The sequence below is a fragment of the Lepus europaeus genome, chromosome 1, assembly GCF_033115175.1.
Source record: "Lepus europaeus isolate LE1 chromosome 1, mLepTim1.pri, whole genome shotgun sequence".
In the NCBI taxonomy this organism is placed as follows: Eukaryota; Metazoa; Chordata; class Mammalia; order Lagomorpha; family Leporidae; genus Lepus; species Lepus europaeus.
Window position 1 is genome coordinate 145,348,989 of NC_084827.1, and position 20,637 is coordinate 145,369,625.

The 20,637-nt window shown below is 39.3% G+C and overlaps 1 protein-coding gene across 1 annotated transcript in view; it reads right to left on the minus strand.

Annotated features, from left to right (window-relative positions):
* The window catches only part of C2CD6 (C2 calcium dependent domain containing 6), a 203,402-nt gene that overhangs the window by 102,608 nt on the left and 80,157 nt on the right, over positions 1-20,637 (minus strand). The window contains exons 9-11 of the mRNA XM_062196818.1: positions 18,592-18,738; positions 14,116-14,221; positions 11,513-11,591 (exon numbers count right to left, since the gene is read on the minus strand). Of these exons, the coding sequence (XP_062052802.1) occupies positions 11,513-11,591; positions 14,116-14,221; positions 18,592-18,738 (332 nt within the window). The remainder of the gene's footprint in view (positions 1-11,512; positions 11,592-14,115; positions 14,222-18,591; positions 18,739-20,637) is intronic.

Genomic DNA, 20,637 nt, shown 5'->3' on the forward strand with positions numbered 1-20,637 from the left:
CCTCCAATGGCCACTGTGGCCGGCGCATCGCACTGATCCGAAGCCAGGAGCCAGGTGCTTCTCCTGGTCTCCCATGCGGGTGCAGGGCCCAAGGACTTGGGCCATCCTCCACTGCCTTCCCGGGCCATAGCAGAGAGCTGGCTTGGAAGAGGGGCAACCGGGATAGAATCGGCGCCCCAACCGGGACTAGAACCCGGTGTGCCGGCGCCACAAGGTGGAGGATTAGCCTGTTAAGCCACGGCGCCGGCCGGTATGTTTTATAGTGTAATGCCCTCTGCTTTGTTTATTTTGCTTAATATATTTTTAATATATCATCCCATTCTTGTCTGGCTGGCCAGGTTTCTGCTGAAAAATTCACTGATAGTCACAAATGTTTCTTTCTATAAGTGTCTTTTATTGTGCTGATTAAAATTCGTTTTGTCTTTGAAATTTGACAACTTGATTATAATGCTTCTCAGTGTGGATTTTGCTGGATTCTTCTTATTGGGGTCACTGACTTCATGAATCTGAAAGTCTATTTTCCTTCCAGATTTGTGTACTTATTATTTCTTTGGATAACTTTTTAAAAAAATTTATTTACTTATTTGAAAGGCAGAGTTCATTCTGAGATTTCCAGAAGGCAAACATTAGTATATGGTATAAGTCCCTTAAGATTTTTTCATTCTTTTCCATTTTTTTTGTCTAAGAAATTCCCAATGATGTATCTTTGCATTTGCTGATTCTTCTTTTTCTTGATTTGGTCTGCTGTTAAATTCTTTTTGTGATTTTTTTAAAAATTCAATTACTGTGTTTTTCAGCTCTGATTTCTGTTGGGTGCTTTTCACATATTTTCTCATTGTTGAAATTCTCACTTTGTTCATGCATTGTTCTCCTGATCTTGCTGAGTACCTCAATCATGGTTCTTCTGTATTATTTGTCAGATGAATCATATATCTCCATTTCACTGGGATCAGTTTTTGGAGATTTATCTTGTTTATTTGTTTGCAACATATTTCCATGTTTCTCTATTTTCCTTGATTCTTGGTAATCAGCTTGACCAGATTTTGGGGGCCTCTCAAACCAACATGCTAGTTCCAACCACTGTCTTTGTTTCCAATGCCCCCCACCCCCACCCCGCATGCCTGTAATCGGCATCTGTCAGCACTCTGAGACAGTTGAGATAGAAGCCATTGTTTCAGACAGTGCCCAGAAAAATCAAAACATTGAATAAATGATCTCATCCTGTTCCCTCTCTATCCAAGGTAAAGTTGAGAGCTGTTTTTGTTTTTCCACTCACTTTGTGCTGAGCCAGAGGGTGTGGCTGTGGTTCAATCAACACTCTTTGCTCTTGGTGCCCTCCAATTACCAAGTGTATGCCAGGCCTTGTCTGTGTGCTGAGGCAGCAGGTATCTCAGGGAATTCACAGAAAAAAAATTTCTTTAAACAAATATTTATTTATTTATTTATTTGACAGATAGAGTTAGACAGTGAGAGAGAGACAGAGAAAGGTCTTCCTTCCTTTGGTTCACCCCCCAAAATGGCTGCTACAGCCAGAGCTACCCCAATCTGAAGCCAGGAGCCAGGTGCTTCCTCCTGGTCTCCCATGGGGTGCAGGGCCCAAACACTTGGGCCATCCTCTTCTGCACTCCCGGGCCATAGCAGAGAGCTGGCCTGGAAGAGGAGCAACTGGGACTAGGACCTGGCACCTATATAAGATGCCAGCGCTGCAGGCAGAGGATTAACCAAGTGAGCCACGGTGCCAGCCCCCACAGAAAAAAGTTTAACACTGAATAATGGTACTATCCTTTCATACTCTCCCCAGGGAAAGATTAGGATTTGGAGGCTTCCTCTTGATTATACGGTATTGTCCCAGCAGCAGGGCTTACAGTGTGAGAGTGTCTTGAATATTCCTATTGATTTTTATGTGGCTAGTTATGTACCTATTAAGGTTGCAGAAGCCTCTCAAATAGTTCTTTTTTTAATTTAAGGTATACAAATTTCTTGTATTTCATATACGCAGATTCAGGAACATAGTGATACTTCCCACCTTACCATCCCTAAAGAAAATTGTTTCATGTATTGTTGTTGAACAGATGTGTCCTTTGGGAGAAGGATCAGGGCTTACTATTTTGCCATATTTCTGACATTACCCCCGGCTCATTTTTTCTGGGCCATACTTTCTTATATGCAAAACACATAATACCAAATAGGTATTTATTTTATACCTAATTAAGTATATAGGTAGTTTTTGAATTAGGTATTTACTATATACCTAATTAGGTATTATATACCTAATAGATGTGTGTGTGTGTGTGTGTGTGATATAACTGACAATATAGTTAAATACTTGAACACTTAGGTCAAACTGACTAGGTTCAAATTCAATCCCCATCAATTAACAGCTGTGTAACCTCTGACTGTTTACTAATCTGTTTGACAATGTTTCACCTGTAAAAATATGGATAATAGTATTAGTTCCCTCAATTGACTGTTATGGAGATTGACTAATTAATCCAAGTAAAATTCCTGGAATAGAATGATCAATAAATATTAGCTATAATATGGGAGGTTATAGGAATACCAAAAGCAAAGAAGTTACTACATAAACTAATGGGGTTCAAAATAAACTCTTTGGATACATAAAAAATAGTAAAAGAAAAAAAGAGATGGCAACTACCAATGAACAAGAAAGGTTATCCTCCATTCTTCTAGTGATGTTGAGGAGGGAATTTATTAATATTGCACACCTAAAACTTAAATGTTTCAGGTGAAGAGCAGGCTAAAGATACAATAGCTTTGCTGGGCTAGTAGATTCCCAGGAATTAAGAAATAAATATATCAAAAACCTAACATAATCAAAGAAGTAGAACTAGATGGGAAACAGTTAGGTTGAGGCAAAAATATTATAAGAATAAATCATTATTCCACAACTGAAAAATCCAAAGTTTTAAAATTATATTATTATACATTATTTTATTTATTTATTTATTTATTTATTTTTATTTGAGAGGCAGAGTTAAAGATGGTGAGAGAGAGAGAAAGGTCTTCCCTCCATTGACTCACTCCCCAAATGACTCCACGGCTGGCGCTGCGCCGATCTGAAGCCAGGAGCCAGGTGCCTCTTGCTGGTCTCCCATGTGGGTGCAGGGGCCCAAGCACTTGGGCCATCCTACACTGCCCTCCTGGGCCACAGAAGAGGAGCCACTGGCACTAGAACCCGGCACCCATATGGGATGCTGGGGCCACAGGAGGAGAATTAACAAGTGAGCCACAGTGCAGGCCCTGGTCTCCATTTTTTTTTTCCTTTTTTTTTAATTAAACTTTTATTTAATGAACATAAATTTCCAAAGTACAGCTTATGGGTTACAATGGCTTCCCCCCTCTCATAACTTCCCTCCCACCCACAACCCTCCCCTTTCCCGCTCCCTCTCCCCTTCCATTCACATCAAGATTCATTTTCAATTCTCTTTATATACAGAAGATCAGTTTAGTATATATTAGGTAAAGATTTCAACAGTTTGCCCCCATATAGCAACACAAAATGAAAAACATACTGTTGGAGTACTATTTATAGCATTAAATAACAGTGTACAGCACATTAAAGACAGAGATCCCACATCATATTTTTTAAAAATTGATTTTCTATGCCATTTCCAATTTAACACAAGGTTTTTTTTTCAATTTCCAATTATCTTTATATACAGAAGATAGATTCTGTATATAATTAGTAAAGATTTCATCAGTTTGCACCCACGTAGAAACACAAAGTGTAAAAATACTGTTTCAGTACTAGCTATAGCATCACTTCACATTAGACAACACATTAAGGACAGATCCCACATGAGATGTAAGTACACAGTGACTCCTGTTGCTGACTTAACAATTTGAAACTCTTGTTTATGGCGTCAGTAATCTCCCTAGGCTCTAGTCATGAGTTGCCAAGGCTATGGAAGACTTTAGAGTTCGCTGACTTTGATCTTATTCCGATAGGGTCATAGTCAAAGTGGAAGTTCTCTCCTCCCTTCGGAGAAAGCTACCTCCATCTTTGATGGCCCTGTTCTTTAACTGGGATCTCATTCGCAGAGATCTTTCATTTAGGTCTTTTTTTTTTTTTCTTTTCCATGATGTCTTGGCTTTCCATGCCTACAATACTCTCATGGGCTCTTCAGCCAGATCCGGATGCCTTAAGGGCTGATTCTGAGACCAGAGTGTTGTTTAGGACATCTGCCATTCATTGAGTCTGCTGTGTATCCAGCTTCCCATGTTGGATCGTTCTCTCGCTTTTTGATTCTATCAGTTAGTATTAGCAGACACTTGTCTTGTTTGTGTGATCCCTTTGATTCTTAGACCTATCAGAGTCATCAACTGTGAACTGAAATTGATCACTTGGACTAGTGAGATGGCATTGGTACATGCCACCTTGATGGGATTGTATTGGAATCTCCTGGCACATTTCTAACTCCACCATTTGGGGCAAGTCCGATTGAGCATGTCCCAAATTGTTCATCTCCACCTGCACTTTTTCCCACTCATATATTTAACAGGGATCACTTTTCAGTTACAATTCAAACACCTAAGAATAATTGTGTGTTAATTACAGAGTTCAACCACTAGTACTAGAACAACAACAACAAATACTAAAAAGGATAAAGTATTACATTGTACATCAAGAGTCAGGACAAGAGCTCATCAGGTCATTGTTTCTTATAGTGTCCATTTCACTTCCACAGGTTTCCCCTTTGGTGCTCAGTTGTCGCCGATCAGGGAAAACAAATGAAATTTGTCTCTTTGGGACTGGCTTAATTCACTCAGCATGATGTTTTCCAGATTCCTCCATCTTGTTGCAAATGACCGGGTTTCATTGTTTCTTACTGCCGTATAGTATTCTATGGAGTACATGTCCCATAATTTCTTTATCCAGTCTACTGTTGATGGGCATTTGGGTTGGTTCCAGGTCTTAGCTATTGTGAATTGAGCTGCAATAAACATTAATGTGCAGATGGCTTTTTTGTTTGCCAAATTAATTTCCTTTGGGTAAATTCCAAGGAGTGGGATGGCTGGGTTGTATGGTAGGGTTATATTCAGGTTTCTGAGGAATCTCCAGACTGACTTCCATAATGGCTTAACCAGTTTGCATTCCCACCAACAGTGGGTTAGTGTCCCTTTTTCCCCACATCCTCTCCAGCATCTATTTTTGGTAGACTTCTGAAGGTGAGCCATTCTAACCAGGGTGAGGTGAAACCTCATTGTGGTTTTGATTTGCATTTCTCTGATTGCTAGTGATCTTGAACATTTTTTCATGTGTCTGTTGGCCATTTGGATTTCCTCTTTTGAAAAATGTCTATTGAGGTCCTTGGCCCATCTCTTAAGTGGGTTGTTTGTTTTGTTGTTGTGGAGTTTCTTGATTTCTTTGTTGATTCTGGTTATCAACCCTTTATCTGTTGCATAGTTTGCAAATATTTTTTCCCATTCTGTCGGTTGCCTCTTCACTTTCCTGTTTTTTTTTTCTAGTACAGAAACTTCTCAATTTGATGCAATCCAAATGTTAATTTTTGCTTTGACTGCCTGTGCTCCTGGGGTCTTTTCCAAGAAGTCTTTGCCTGTACCTATATCTTGCAGGGTTTCTCCAATGCTCTCTAATAATTTGATGGTTTCGGGTCGTAGATTTAAGTTTTTACTCCATGTTGAGTGGATTTTTGTGTAAGGTGAAAGGTAGGGTTCTTGCTTCAAGCTTCTGCACGTGGAAATCCAATTTTCGCAGCACCATTTATCGAATAGACTATCCTTATTACAGGGATTAGTTTTGGATCTTTGATCAAATATGAGTTGGCTGTAGATGTTTGGACTGATTTCTGGTGTTTCTATGCTGTTCCATTGGTCTATCCTTCTGTTTCTGTACCAGTACCACGCTGTTTTGAGAGCCACTTCCCTGTAGTATGTCCTGAAATCTGGTATTGTGATGCCTCTGGCTTTGTTTTTGTTATACAAGATTGTGTTGGCTATTCGAGGTCTTCTATGTCTCCATATGAATTTCAGCATCATTTTTTCCAGATCTGAGAAGAATGTCTTCGGTATCTTGATTGGTATTGCATTGAATCTCTAAATTGCTTTTGGGAGAATAGACATTTTGATGATGTTGATTCTTCCAATCCATGAGCATGGAAGATTTTTCCATTTTTTGGTATCCTTTTCTATTTCTTTCTTTAAGGTTTTGTAGTTTTCATCGTAGAGATCTTTAACGTCCTTGGTTAAGTTTATTCCAAGGTATTTGATTGTTTTTGTAGCTATTGTGAATGGGATTGATCTTAGAAGTTCTTCCTCAGCCATGGCATTGCCTGTGTGTACAAAGGCTGTTGATTTTTGTGCATTGATTTTATATCCTGCTACTTTGCCAAACTCTTCTATGAGTTCCAATAGTCTCTTAGTAGAGTTCTTTGGGTCCCCTAAATAAAGAATCATATCATCTGCAAAGAGGGATAGTTTGAGTTCTTCCTTCCTGATTTGTATCCCTTTAATTTCTTTTTCTTGCCTAATAGCTCTGGCTAGAACTTCCAGAACTATATTGAAGAGCAGTGGTGAGAGTGGGCATCCCTGTCTGGTACCAGATCTCAGTGGAAATGCTTCCAACTTTTACCCATTCAATAGGATACTGGCCGTGGGTTTTTCATAAATTGCTTTGATTGTATTGAGGAATGTTCCTTCCATACCCAGTTTGCTTAGAGTTTTCATCATGAAAGGGTGTTGTATTTTATCAAATGCTTTCTCTGCGTCTATTGAGAGAATCATATGGTTTTTCTACTGCAGTCTGTTAATGTGGTGTATCACGTTGATTGTTTTGCGAACATTGAACCATCCCTGCATACCAGGGATAAATCCCACGTGGTCTGGGTGGATGATCTTTCTAATGTGATGTTGCATTCTATTGGCCAGAATTTTATTGAGTATTTTTGCATCTATGTTCATCAGGGATACTGGTCTGTAATTCTCTTTCAATGCTACATCTTTTTCCAGCTTAGGAATTAAGGTGATGCTGGCTTCATAGAAAGAATTTGGGAGGATTCCCTGTTTCTCAATTGTTCTGAATAATTTGAGAAAAACTGGAGTTAGTTCTTCTTTAAATGTTTGGTAGAATTCAGCAGTGAATCCATCTGGTCCTGGGCTTTTCTTTGTTGGGAGGGCCTTTATTACTGTTTCAATTTCTGTGTCAGTTATGGGTCTGTTTAGGTTTTCTATGTCTTCCTGGCTCAATTTAGGTAGGTTGTATGTGTCCAAGAATCTGTCCATTTCTGATAGATTTCCCTGTTTGCTGGCATACAAGTCCTTGTAGTAATTTCTGATGATTATTTTTATTTCTGTGGTGTCTTTGTTACGTTTCCCTTTTCATCTCTGATCCTATTGATTTGGGTCTTTTCTCTTCTTTTTTTTTAGTTAGTTGGGCCATTGGGGTGTCAATTTTGTTTATTTTTTCAAAAAACCAGCTCCTTGTTTGGATGATTTTTTGTAATGTTTTTTTGGATTCAATCCTGTTAATTTCTTCTTTGATTTTAATTATTTCTCTTCTCCTACTGGGTTTAGGTTTGGTTTGCTGCTGATTTTCTAGTCCTAGAGATGACTTTAAAGCTTATCTATTTGGTGCCTTTCCAGTTTCTTGATGTAGACACCTATTGTTATAAACTTTCCTCTTAACACTGCTTTTGTTGTATCCCAAAGGTTTTGGTATGTTGTGCTTTTATCCTCATTTACTTCCAGAAAATTTTTGATTTCTCTTTTAATTTCTTCTATGACCCATTGTTCATTCAGGAGCGTGTTGTTCAATCTCCATGTGTTTGCACGTGCTCTAGGGATTCCCAAGTTGCTAATTTCCAATTTCATTCCTTTGTGGTCTGAGAAGCTGCATGGTATGATTTTAATTCTTTTGAATTTGCTGAGACTTGCTTTATGGCCTAGTATGTGGTCAATCCTAGAGAAGGGTCCATGTACTGCTAAGAAGAATGTAAATTCTTTATGTGTAGGATGAAAAGTTCTGTAGATATCTGTTAGATCCACTTGGGCTACAGTGTCATTTAAATCTACTGTCTCCTTGTTGATCTTCTGTCCTGTTGATCTGTCTATCTCTGAGAGTGGAGTATTGAAGTCCCCCAGAACTATTGTACTGGTGTCTAAGTCTCCCTTTAAGTCTCTTACCAAGTCTTTTAAATAAGCTGGTGCCCTGTAATTAGGTGCATATACATTGATAATCATTATATCTTTCTGTTGAATGGATCCCTTAATCATTATATAGTGCCCCTCTTTGTCTCTCCTAACAGTTTTTGTGGTAAAGTTTATGTTGTCCGATATTAAGATGGCTACGCCCGCTCTTTTTTCATTCCTGTTGGCATGGTATATCTTTTTCCAGCCTTTCACTTTCAGTCTGTATGCATCATTGTTGGAAAGATGAGTTTCTTGTAAGCAGCAAATAGATGGGTTTTGTTCTTTAACCCAATCAGCCAATCGGTGTCTTTTAACTGGACAGTTCAAGCCAATAACATTCAATGTGACTATTGAGAAGGAGTAACTTTGCCCTGTCATTTGCCAAAGATTTTTTCTAATATATGGTTTGAGACTCCTGTGATCTTTTGCTGTGAGGTTTCCTTCCTTTATCTTCTTTCATATTGGTGACCGTGTTTCTGTGTTTCTGTAGGTAACACATCTTTAAGCATCTTTTGCAAGGCTGGACGAGTGGCAACAAATTCTTTCAGTTTCTGTTTGCTATGAAAAGTCTTAATTTCACCTTCATTCACAAATGAGAGCTTTGCAGGATATAGTATTCTGGGCTGGCAGTTTTTCTCTCTTAGTACCTGGGCTATATCTCGCCATTCTCTCCTAGCTTGTAGGGTTTCTGATGAGAAGTCAGCTGTGAGTCTAATTGGAGATCCTCTGAGAGTAATCTGACGTTTCTCTCTTGCACATTTTAGGATCTTTTCTTTATGTTTCACTGTAATGAGTTTAATTATGACGTGTTGTGGTGAGGATCTCTTTTGATCATGTTTATTAGGGGTTCTATGAGCTTCCTGTACTAGGATGTCTCTGTCCTTCTCCAAACCTGGGAAATTTTCTGCTAGTATCTCACTAAAAAGGCCTTCTAATCCTTTCTCCCTCTCCATGCCTTCAGGAACTCCTAGAACCCGAATGTTAGGTTTTTTACTAGTATCCTTTAGATTCCTGACAGTATTTTTTAGATTTCTGATTTCCTCTTCTTTTCTTTGATTTGCCTGTTTCCTTTCCTGTTCTCTTTCTTCTAAGTCCGATATTCTCTCTTCTGCTTCACCCATTCTGTTTTTAAGGCTCTCTATTTTGTTTGTCATTTGATCTATTGAGTTCTGCATTTCATTATGGTTTCTTGTCACTAACACAGTTTTTGTTCTACTAGTTGTTTCATTTCATTTTGATTCCTCCTTAATATTTCATTTTCACGAGAGAGATTTTCTATCTTGTCCATTAAGGATTTCTGTAGTTCAAGAATTTGTTTTTGAGAACTTCTTAATGTTCTTATCAATTTTTTGAGATCCGATTCTTGCAGTTCCTCTATTTCTTCACCTTCATAATCTTGGCTTGGTGTGTCTTGTTCATTTGGGGCATCATAGTGTCTCCCTTGCTCTTGTTACCTCGGTTTCTACGTTTGTTATTTGGCATGTTGGAGTTTATTTATTTATTTTTTTGCTGTGGTTTTTTTTCTCGTTATACTATGCCTCTAAGTGGGCTGTCTGCTTTGATGGATCCTTAGAGGCTGTGATGGGTGTAGCCAGAGAGCTCTGCTTGATTCTTCAGGTTTAAAGCTGTGCCAAAAGTGACTCACCCAGATTGTTGTCTCCCTTGCTCCTTGCTGGATCTCTCTCTCTCTCTCTCTCTCTCTTTTTTTTTTTTTTTTTTTTTTTTACTCAGTTGGGAAGTAATTCCGCACAGCTTAGTGGAATTGAAGGTAGTTGAAATCTCGCCTCTGTGAGTATTCGTTTCATCTACCCCTGGGACCACACAAAGTGTTTATGCAGCCCTCAATGTGTTCTCAATTTCACCACAGTCCCAAAGTTACAGAAGTTTGTGTACTCGGTGAGTTCGCTTGCCCCCCTCGGATTTTCAGTTTCAGATCGTTACCTTCACCTGCTTTGGCTAGATTCTAACTTCCTGTTATTTCTCCTGACCAGAGTCAAGTTTTTCTGCTTGGCTACTTGGCTACTGGCGGTTGCCGCTTTACATATGTAAAATGGCTCCTGCTCTTTGTCTTGCTCGGCTTTGTAAGGTGAGTGGAGAGAGAGGCCAGTGTCTGTGCTGGTTCCCCTGATTTATTCGTTTTTTTTTTTTTTTTCTCTCCTCCAATCAGCCTGGTAAACTTTGCCCAGTGGGGCCTCAGCTTCTGCCTTTCCCCGCCAATGTCTCGGGTTTCTGAGGTTTTTGTCTTACCTTCTGTTCCCGCGCCGGTGAGATTCTGCAGCTCGGCTCCTGCAGTTGGGCTTCCACGCGGTGGGCTCCCTGTAGGTCCTCTGTGTCACATCTACTAGATCCGGAAGTGTTTCCTCTGCAGTTTTTTTCTTGAGTCTTTTCCTGAGGCTACAGTAACTCCACTTTTATTAAACTATATTTTCCCGGCCGGCGCCGCGGCTCACTAGGCTAATCCTCCGCCTTGCGGCGCCGGCACACCGGGTTCTAGTCCCGGTCGGGGCACCGATCCTGTCCCGGTTGCCCCTCTTCCAGGCCAGCTCAGTGGAGGATGGCCCAAGTTCTTGGGCCCTGCACCCCATGGGAGACCAGGAGAAGCACCTGGCTCCTGCCATCGGATCAGCACAGTGCACCGGCCGCAGCGCGCCTACCGCGGTGGCCATTGGAGGGTGAACCAACGGCAAAAGGAAGACCTTTCTCTCTCTCTCTCACTGTCCACTCTGCCTGTCAAAAATTAAAAAACAAAAAAAAAGATATTTTCCCAGATTATCGGTGCACGTCCTCATTATCCGCCATCTTCTTACTATACATTATTAAACTTTAACTTGATTTCTAACTGAATCTCTTGATTTTTAAAAGGGTGTATGAACAATATGTTCCATTATTTAGATTTCTTAATAATTTCAGATAAGTTCTCAAATTTAATGCTGACTTAATTTCTCATCCCTCTTCTCCCATTACACTTTCTCCTTACATATTATACAGAAACACACATACATACAAGCACACAACTGAATACACAAGAGACCAATAGCTCACGGTCCACAATGTTTAACAAAAATACCCTTCCACGTCTTGTAATTAAGATCTACCTTTTTTTTTTTTTGTCGATAAAAGAGTAAAAGAGCATTAAATGTTTTAAACTCTTAATAAAGTCTAAGTCTTTTTTTGGAAATATTACAAAATATTATATATTGAAGCTATAGTTAAATACATATTTATTTCTTAACAAAAATTGAAATCCATGTAAAGCAAATTACTCATTTTCCTTTTGTGATATATACACTTTGATTTAAATTATATTAGCAATAAATATACAAAGATCAAATTAATTTCTTACCTAATGTTAGAGTATCTTCAGGCATCTTGTCAAACAGATTACTATGCTGGCTTTCAAGTGCCTCCACATTCATGATTTCCTAGAAGAAAAAAAAGAAGGAAGCAAATTGAAGAAAATCCTTAATGAGCTAAACATTTTCCTTGCCATCATACCTTCTTTTTAATACAATACACTTTTTTGTTCAAAATGTACAGACAATGAAAAGACATGTGATTGTGACAAAAAAAATTCAAAGAGCACTACTGTAAAGACTGGATAGGAGGTGATGCTCCAGGGGGAGGATATTTAAGAAAGGGTAGATTATTTGAGTGTTGAATGTATGAGACAGAAGATACTACATAATGTTGTAACTTTAAGGGGTAGGAGATGATATTTCCAGGAGACAAATTACTTTGTTATTAGAATATATTATGGTATGGCCTGTGACTGGAAAACTGATATATACCTTTATAAAACTCCAAGGAAAATTATAAGGTAGGGTAATTATAGAGTTCTTATAAAATATTGATTTTTTTTCACTATGTACTCAAATTCTATAGCTCTCCAAAATTTCCAAAAAATACAAATTCTGTGTAGTAAATACTAATAAATTTATACTGCAGTAGCACAACTCTGCTCAATTATCACAGAGAATTTGAAAAATATGAAAGCATCATATGTTATAACTACCATTTCATGGGTATAATCTTAGTCAGTGTTTCTTCACTGATATAGCTATGAATCTTTTATTTTCAGAACAAAATATATAGCTTAAATTCTATTTCTTTTTTTTTTAAATTTTTGACAGGCAGAGTGGACAGTGAGAGAGAGAGACAGAGAGAAAGGTCTTCTTTTTGCCGTTGGTTCACCCTCCAATGGCCGCCATGGCCGGCACGCTGCGGCCGGCACACCGCGCTAATCCGATGGCAGGAGCCAGGTGCTTCTCCTGGTCTCCCATGGGGTGCAGGGCCCAAGGACTTGGGCCATCCTCCACTGCACTCCCTGGCCACAGCAGAGAGCTGGCCTGGAAAAGGGGCAACCAGGATAGGATCGGTGCCCCGACTGGGACTAGAATCCGGTGTGCCGGCGCCACAAGGCGGAGTATTAGCCTAGTGAGCCGCGGCGCCGGCAGCTTAAATTCTATTTCTAAATATTAAACCTTACTCATGTATCTGATAGGGATCTAATAGTCAGAATACATTAAAAAATTCTTGCAATTCAATAATAAAAAGCAACCAATTGAAAAATGAGAAAAGGATTTGAATAACTGTTTATCCAAAGGAAATATGCATATGGTCTATAAACGCATGAAAAGATGCTCACATCATTAGTCATTAAAGAAACATAAATCAGAACAATAATGAAACTCCACTTGAAACACAGGAGCTACAGTAATAATAATAATAATAATAATGTAACAGATAATAACAAGTGTTGGTGAGGCTGGAGTGTAAAAAAGATACAGCCACTGTGGAAAACAGTTTGGCAGTTCCTCAAAAATTTAAACAGAATTTTCATATGACACAGCTTCTACTTGTAAGTATGTAGCCGAAAGAATTCAAAACACACACTCACAAAAAACTTGCACATGAATGTTCAAAGCAGTTTCATTCATAACAGCTTAACTGTAGAAATAACTCAAATGTTCATAAATTTGTATATGCATAAAAAATGGTTTGTCCACATAGTAGAATGTTATTTGGAAACAATAAGAAATGAAATACTGGGGCCGGTGCTGTGGCGCACTGGGCTGAAGCCCCAGTCTGCAGCGCCAGCATCCCATATGGGCGGCCAGTTTGAGTCCCGGCTGCTCCACTTCCGATCCAGCTCCCTGCTATGGCCTGGGAAAGCAGTAGAAGATGGCCCAACTCCTTGGGCCCCTTCACCTACATGGGAGACCCAGAGGAGACTCCTGGCTCTGGCTTCAGTTCGGATCAGCTCAGCTCTGGCCGTTGTGGTCATTTGGAGAGTGAACCAGTGGAATGGAAGACCTCTCTCTCTGGTTCTACCTCTTTCTGTAATTCTCTTTGAAATAAAAATAATTCTTAAAAAAAAATGAAATGAAATACTGATATAAGTCTTTGTGGGGATGAACCTGAAAACAGCATGTTAAGAATCAGGTCACAAAGGACCACATATTGCATGATTCAATTCATGTTAAAATGTCTAGAACAGATAAATCTGTAAAGATAGAAAGCAGATTAGTGGTTGCCTATGGCTGGCTGGGTGATGGAAGAATTGGGGGAATATTGGCTAAAGGTATGAGGTTCCTTTTGGGGATAATGAAGATGTTCTAAAATTGACTGAGGTGACAGATACACAACTTTGGGAGTATATTTAAAATCATTTAATTGTATACTTTAAATAAGTCAATCATATGGCATATGAATTATATCTTAATAAAGCTGTTAAAATTAATCAGCCTTTACTGAATAACACATTACAACAATAGGAAAGCACATAAACCATGAGTAGTATTGTGTGTGTATACATCTATCCATTTATATAGCATTGTATGAATATATATATACCTCTCATCACAAAGACATAATATTTGATCATCACAATCTCTTTGCTTAAAAAATTATTAGAAGCTATATGATATAATTTATTACATTAATTACCTTAGAATCTTTATCTTCCAATTTTGGGTTAATAATTTTGTCTAAATAGCCAACTTTTTCCATCCATGTCCTCAGATTTCTATATTCTGTTTTCATTTGTTCCAGCCTAAAGAAAGTAATCAGTTACAGATGAAAAAAAGTGACAGAAGAAATATACATAGTAGGGTTCACAGAAGAATGCATAAAGTATGATCCACTTATAAAAAGTTCTAAAAGAGAAAAAGCATCAATATATCACTAGAAATACAATCAAATGAATGGGAATTATTGCAACAAAAATCAGAGTAGCAGTTAACTGGGGATTTAGGGTAAAAGATGCAGCCTAATAAAAGGCATGCAAACACAGTTCTGATATTGGCGGTGTTGGATTTTTAAATCTAAGTAGTAAGTATCTAGTCAATGGTCTTATTGTTATTTAAGCCACATAAACACTTTTTAGAATTATCATATTGGACTTAGTATTAACCACATATTAAACTACATGGCTTAATCAGTATGGCCTGTTAGAATACCATAAATTCGATGGCTTAAACATTTATATCTCACAGTTTAGAAGCTGGGAAGTCTATACCAAGGGGCCAGCAGGCAGGTCTGAGATCTGGAGAGGGTACTCTTGGTGGTTTGCTGAGGCCACCTTCTCATAGCCTCACACAATGGAGAGAGATGAAATCTTGTTTTACTCCTTTCTTTTTTTTTGATAGTCAGAGTTAGACAGTGAGAGAGAGAGTCAGAGAGAAAGGTCTTCCTTTTTCCGTTGGTTCACCCCCAAGTGGCCACTACAGCTGGTGCGTTGCGGCTGGCACACTGCGCTGATCCAAAGCCAGGAGCCAGGTGCTTCCTCCTGGTCTCCCATATGGGTACAGGGCCCAAGGACCTGGGCCATTCTCCACTGCACTTCCGGGCCACAGCAGAGAGCTGTACTAGAAGAGGAACAACCGGGACAGAATCTGGCACCCCAACCGGGACTAGAACCCGGAGTGCCGGTGCCTCAGGCGGAGGATTAGCCTAGTGAGCCGCGGCGCCAGCCTCCTTTCTATAAGAGCATTAATCCACTCATGAAGGCCCCTAATTCCAAATGCCATCACGCTGCGGATTAGGATTTCAACACATGAATTTGAGTGTGCAGATATGGGTGTGGGAGGGGGAGGGGGGCTGATACCAACATTCAGTCCATAACAGTATTTATACATATGTTATAAATTATATGTATGTGTGTGTATATGTGTGTGTGTTTATATATATGTGTGATCTCTTTTAGTAATACAAGTCGGAGGGGGGATTTAGCTTCTAACCCAAGAAACTTCAAAAGACCTAAATAATCTAAAAATATAATGAATAAGAATTGAACATGAAAAAGAGAAAGTTTCCCAATTCATTTCATGAAAACACTATGGTTTTGACAATAGAACCTGATAAGAACATTACAAAAATGGAAAAATTACAGTTTCCATGAATATAGAAGTAAATGTTATAAGTAAAATATAGTTTTAGAAAGGCTAGTTACATAGAAAAATACAATATAACATAAGCAAGCTGGGCTTATACCAAGAATACGATAAGGATATTTTGACATTCACATTAGAAAATACTCATATAATTAAATACAATTTAACTAAGAAACAAAAAGTTTCACAAAATCCAACATCCATTAATAATTTTTCTTTTCTTTTCTTTCTTTCTTTTTTTTTTTTTTTTTTTTTGACAGGCGGCGTGGACAGTGAGAGAGAGACAGAGAGAAAGGTCTTCCTTTTGCCGTTGGTTCACCCTCCAATGGCCGCCGCGGTAGGCGTGCTGCGGCCGGCGCACTGCGCCGATCTGATGGCAGGAGCCAGGTGCTTCTCCTGGTCTCCCATGGGGTGCAGGGCCCAAGCACTTGGGCCATCCTCCACTGCACTCCCTGGCCACAGCAGAGAGCTGGCCTGGAAGAGGGGCAACCAGGACAGGATCGGTGCCCCAGCCGGGACTAGAACCCGGTGTGCCGGCGCCGCAAGGCGGAGGATTAGCCTAGTGAGCCGCAGCGCCGGCCCCATTAATAATTTTTTAAAGTATTAACAAGCTAGGAATGGAATGGAATACAGGAGGGTATTTTTCTTAAAGTCCTTGGAAAGTGGAATTAAAATATAAGTTTATTTTGGCACAAAATTTTGAAATGCATAGTTTTTTCATAGCATGTATTTTTCATACTTCCCCTTCATACTTAACCTGATACAGAGAAGGAGGGAGGGAGAGAGGAAGGAAGGGAAAGAGAGAGAGAAAGGGGAGGGAGGGAGGGAGGAGAGAGGGAGAAAGGAGAGAAGAGAAAAAAGAAAAACAAAAAGCTCCTGATAAAGTTTGAAGCATTTCTTTAAAGATCACGAACAAAATAAAAATGTTTATCTTGCCATTTTTTTTAGACATTGGCTGGAGCTTCTTACTAACATAATAAGACAAGAAAACAAAATTAAAGAATAAGGAATGGGAATAAAGAAAGAACATTGTTATTATTTGTTGTCATAATTGTCTACATTTCTCTAAAAATACTATAAATTAAAGACAAATATTTTTAAATATGACAGTTTAGCAAAAGAGGTATGTGAAAGTTGTCAAAAACCAAAATGGAATCATTTGTATCTACCCTAGTATAAAGAAAGAAAGCCAACCAGCCAGTTAGCCACTCAACCAAACAGAAAGCCAGCCAGCCAGCCAGCCAGGTTATAAGGAGTTCTCACTCATAATTCCAGGATAGCAACAATCACAAAAGACTGCCAGACCACAACCTTGCACAAAAGCCATTGTAGCACTGCACCAAAAACAAAACAAACAAAAAAATTAAAAAGATGTCTACAAGCACATCTGCCCAGCCACTGTCTGTTCCAACTTCAGACAGAAGCCACTCTTGTTATTAATCCTTGTGGCCAAGGATTATTACTTCAAAATATCTTATGTAATTCTCATTTTTGCCTTTAAAAACTTCCTCTTGCTTCTGTTACTATAGCATGCATATTCCTATTGCCATTTTATTTATTTATGCTATTTTATTCTCAAATATTATTCTTTGGAGAAGCTCTCTCTGAATGTTACTTAGTTTAAACAGATATAAAAGATAGTTCTGGGAAGATAATGGCAACAGGGACAGAGAGGCAACAAACCCAAAAAAGCTTTAAGCAACACCCCAAAACGCACACACACACACACACGCACGTCCTTCATGGTATCAGCATCTACGCTGGAGAAAGCAGTGAGTATATAAGAAGCATCAGATAGATCTGAGACCAAGAGAGTACCAAAACAGCCAAAATCATGTTACTGGAAAGCACAGTGGGCCAATTCGAGCACAACAGTCCAAACTGGGAGGCTTCTGATCATTTCAAAAGCAGCTGAGGGCAAGGAATTCACGGTACTGTCTAAAGGAACAAACCAGTCAAACCACTATGACTGCTCAAAATTTACCAGCTAACTCTCTAGTCCAGGACAGGGCCACAGGGAACTATCCAAAGAAATTCATTACTTGTTTAAGCATCAGACTAGAACCAGTCTAGTAGGTGACCATTCCAAATTGGGAAGAGGGCCCTCTTCAGGAACCAAATCAGCCAACACCTTGATGTAAGAAACGGACGTCTATTGGTTCAGCCACCTAATCCATGGTATCTTTTATAACAGTCTGAGCTAAGACAATGATTAAAATATTCAAAGAATTAAAAGACAAGGCTGGGGATTTGGCCTGAGAAGTGGGAAGTAGAAATAAATGGGAATTTCATGAATGAAAAAGAAAATAACTGAAATTAAAAATTTAATAAGTTAAAAAGCAGACTAGAAACAGAAGAAATCAGTGAACTAGAATACAGATAAGCAGAAAATAGACTAAAGCATGGAGAAAAAACGATGAGAAATACAGAAAAGAGCCTAAGAGACAATATAATACATTGTAGAATGAAGAAGCAAAGCAAGTATTATATTTTCTGCATATAAGTAAGTTTTCACCTCTTTATTGCTGTTCGTGTCTTTTTAAAACAAAGTATTTAAATCTGATAAGAAAAAAATCAGAAACAACCTCTGAACCCATGGCACAGTACCAAAGTTAAGCATTTACTTTTTAAAAAAAATTATTTATTTTAGAGGAGAGAGAGAAAGCAAAAGCAAGAGCATGCACACTCATATTCATGGGTTTACTGCTCAGATACCTTCAACAGGTTGTGGGGGTGAGGAGGGGGCAGTTGAAGCTGGGAGCCAGAAACTCAACCCAGGTCTCCCATACAGGTGGCACCACAGCTGCCTTCCTGGGTGCACATCAGCAGGAAGCCGGCTGGAGTCAGGAGAAGAGCTGGGACTTGAACCCAGGCACCCTGATGTGGGAGGCAGGTGTTCTAATCACTAGGTCAAATGCCTGCCCCTGTAATGAGTCTTCCTGGACCACCAGCAAACCTATATCTCAGAGGAAGAAACTAACATATAACACAAAGAACACATACGTAAACTGAAAACTCCTGTGCTTTTTACCTTTCCCGGGGTTGTTGCTGTAGCTTTTCAAGCCGCACCATGGATGGTTGGTTCAGCTGGGGCATGGTATTTGGAATCCCAACAGTAACATTCAGGTCTGGAGATAAAAATGCTGGATATTCTACTGGCTGTGGTAAAATAACATTTCTGCAAAATGGTAATAAAGTGAAATGTTGAAATTACACAAAAGTGCAATTACAGTTGCTTTCCAGATACCAGGGAATATGTTAATTTGCTCAAGCAGTGAAATCCTATCTGTATTATAGCAGTTGCAATTGCAGTCATCACTTAGCTAAGTCCAGAGTAACCCACTTTTTCCCCCTGAGGTCCATTTGTCTTCTGCACAGGCTAAATAGGCAAGTTGAATGAAGATGTGATGAGAACCACTACCTATATTTTTCAAATCCTTGATGTTGGCAACAATCTCCATAATCCTTCCAGTAATACAATATCACTTTTGGCTTACTATTTTTCTAGGTATAGGCAATTCCAGTAGCTTCCACTTAGTTTTTCCCATTATAATAGCTTCCATTTCCCAGGTTACAGAACCAACTGAGCATACGCTTCAATTATGCATTCTGGAACAAGGGAAATAGGATGGGGGGGACCCACTAAAACTCCACGGACCCTGTGAGCTCCATCAGTCTGCACTCTAGCTGATGGACCATAGTGACATTTGGAGTCTCCTGGAATTTCTTTCAACTAAGAATCAGTGTCCAGCTGTTTTCAAATAGCCTGATTGTTTCCTATTCTCCAATGCAGTTACCCCATTGAAGGGTCATAGCTCACTTGGGGAAGACAGGGAGAAAATTTAACAGTCTAAATTTTTGGCAGTGTAGTGGGGTTCTTCCTTCAGGGGATTCAGCCTATTCATTCAAAGGATCCTGGGTTTGTAAACTGGCCATGACTCTGATTTAATTCAGGCTGGACTGTTGTTCACTTGACCTACAACTTCCTGCTCATGAAGTGAGATTTAACCACACCCATGTGGCTCCTGCCACACTGGGAACCCATTACACCCATTTCATGTAGGTTTCCCAACTCAATGACTGCAGTTCCCACCATAAGGTCTTGCCTGCAGAGAAAAAAGCAATTACAGAGTTCTTTAAGAATGCCAGGGCATTTGCAAAAATTCATTTCTCAGACTCTTGGTAAAATTTGTATCTTGAACTTCCCAGAGTAGGTGATCAATCATTACATGACAAGTCCACTCTAATATTACAATTTCCCTAAGCCTCTGAATCTCTTCCTTTATATTAAATAAGCATTTATCTTTTTTTGAACAAAATTATAGCTGTTTATTTATCTGAAACACAGAGAGTCAGACAAAGATCTACCATCCACTGGTTCACTCCCCAAATGTCCACAACTGGGCTGTAACAAGCTGAAGCCAGGAGTCCAGAACTTATCCAGGCCTCCCACATGGGTGGCATACTATTTTTTAAGTCACTTTTAGTTTCCTAATCACATGTTTTTACCATAGACGTTTTACTGACTATAAGGAAGTAACAATTGGATTGGTGTGGAAATCAGGCAACATTACTATACCACAGAGCAGGACACTGACAACCATTTGACAGCTCGATCCTAAAAATTTCTCACTTATTTTCCTAACAAGGTTATCTCACTGTCCAACCTTGTTTTTTATGCTACCACTCCCTACTGTCCTTCAATCATGAACTTGGTACTCTCTTTTTCCTTTAGTTTTAATTTTGTAAAATTTATGTTCATTTTATTTGAAAGGCAGACAGAGGTCTTCTATATGCTGGCTTACTCCTCAAATGTTACAATAACTGGGGCTCAGACAGGCTGAAACTGGAAGCTGAGAATTCAATTCAGGTCTCCCGAGAGGGTATCAGGGACCCAAGCACTTGAGCCATCACCTGTTGCATACCACAGTACCCATTAGCAGGAAGCTGGATCAGAAGTGGTAAAGCCAGAACTTGGATCAGGCACTCCGATGTGGGATGCAGGTATCCCAGGAGACATCTGAAGGACTGTGTCGAATACCCATCCCTTTTCTTCTTCTTATCTCCAGACCTTCTT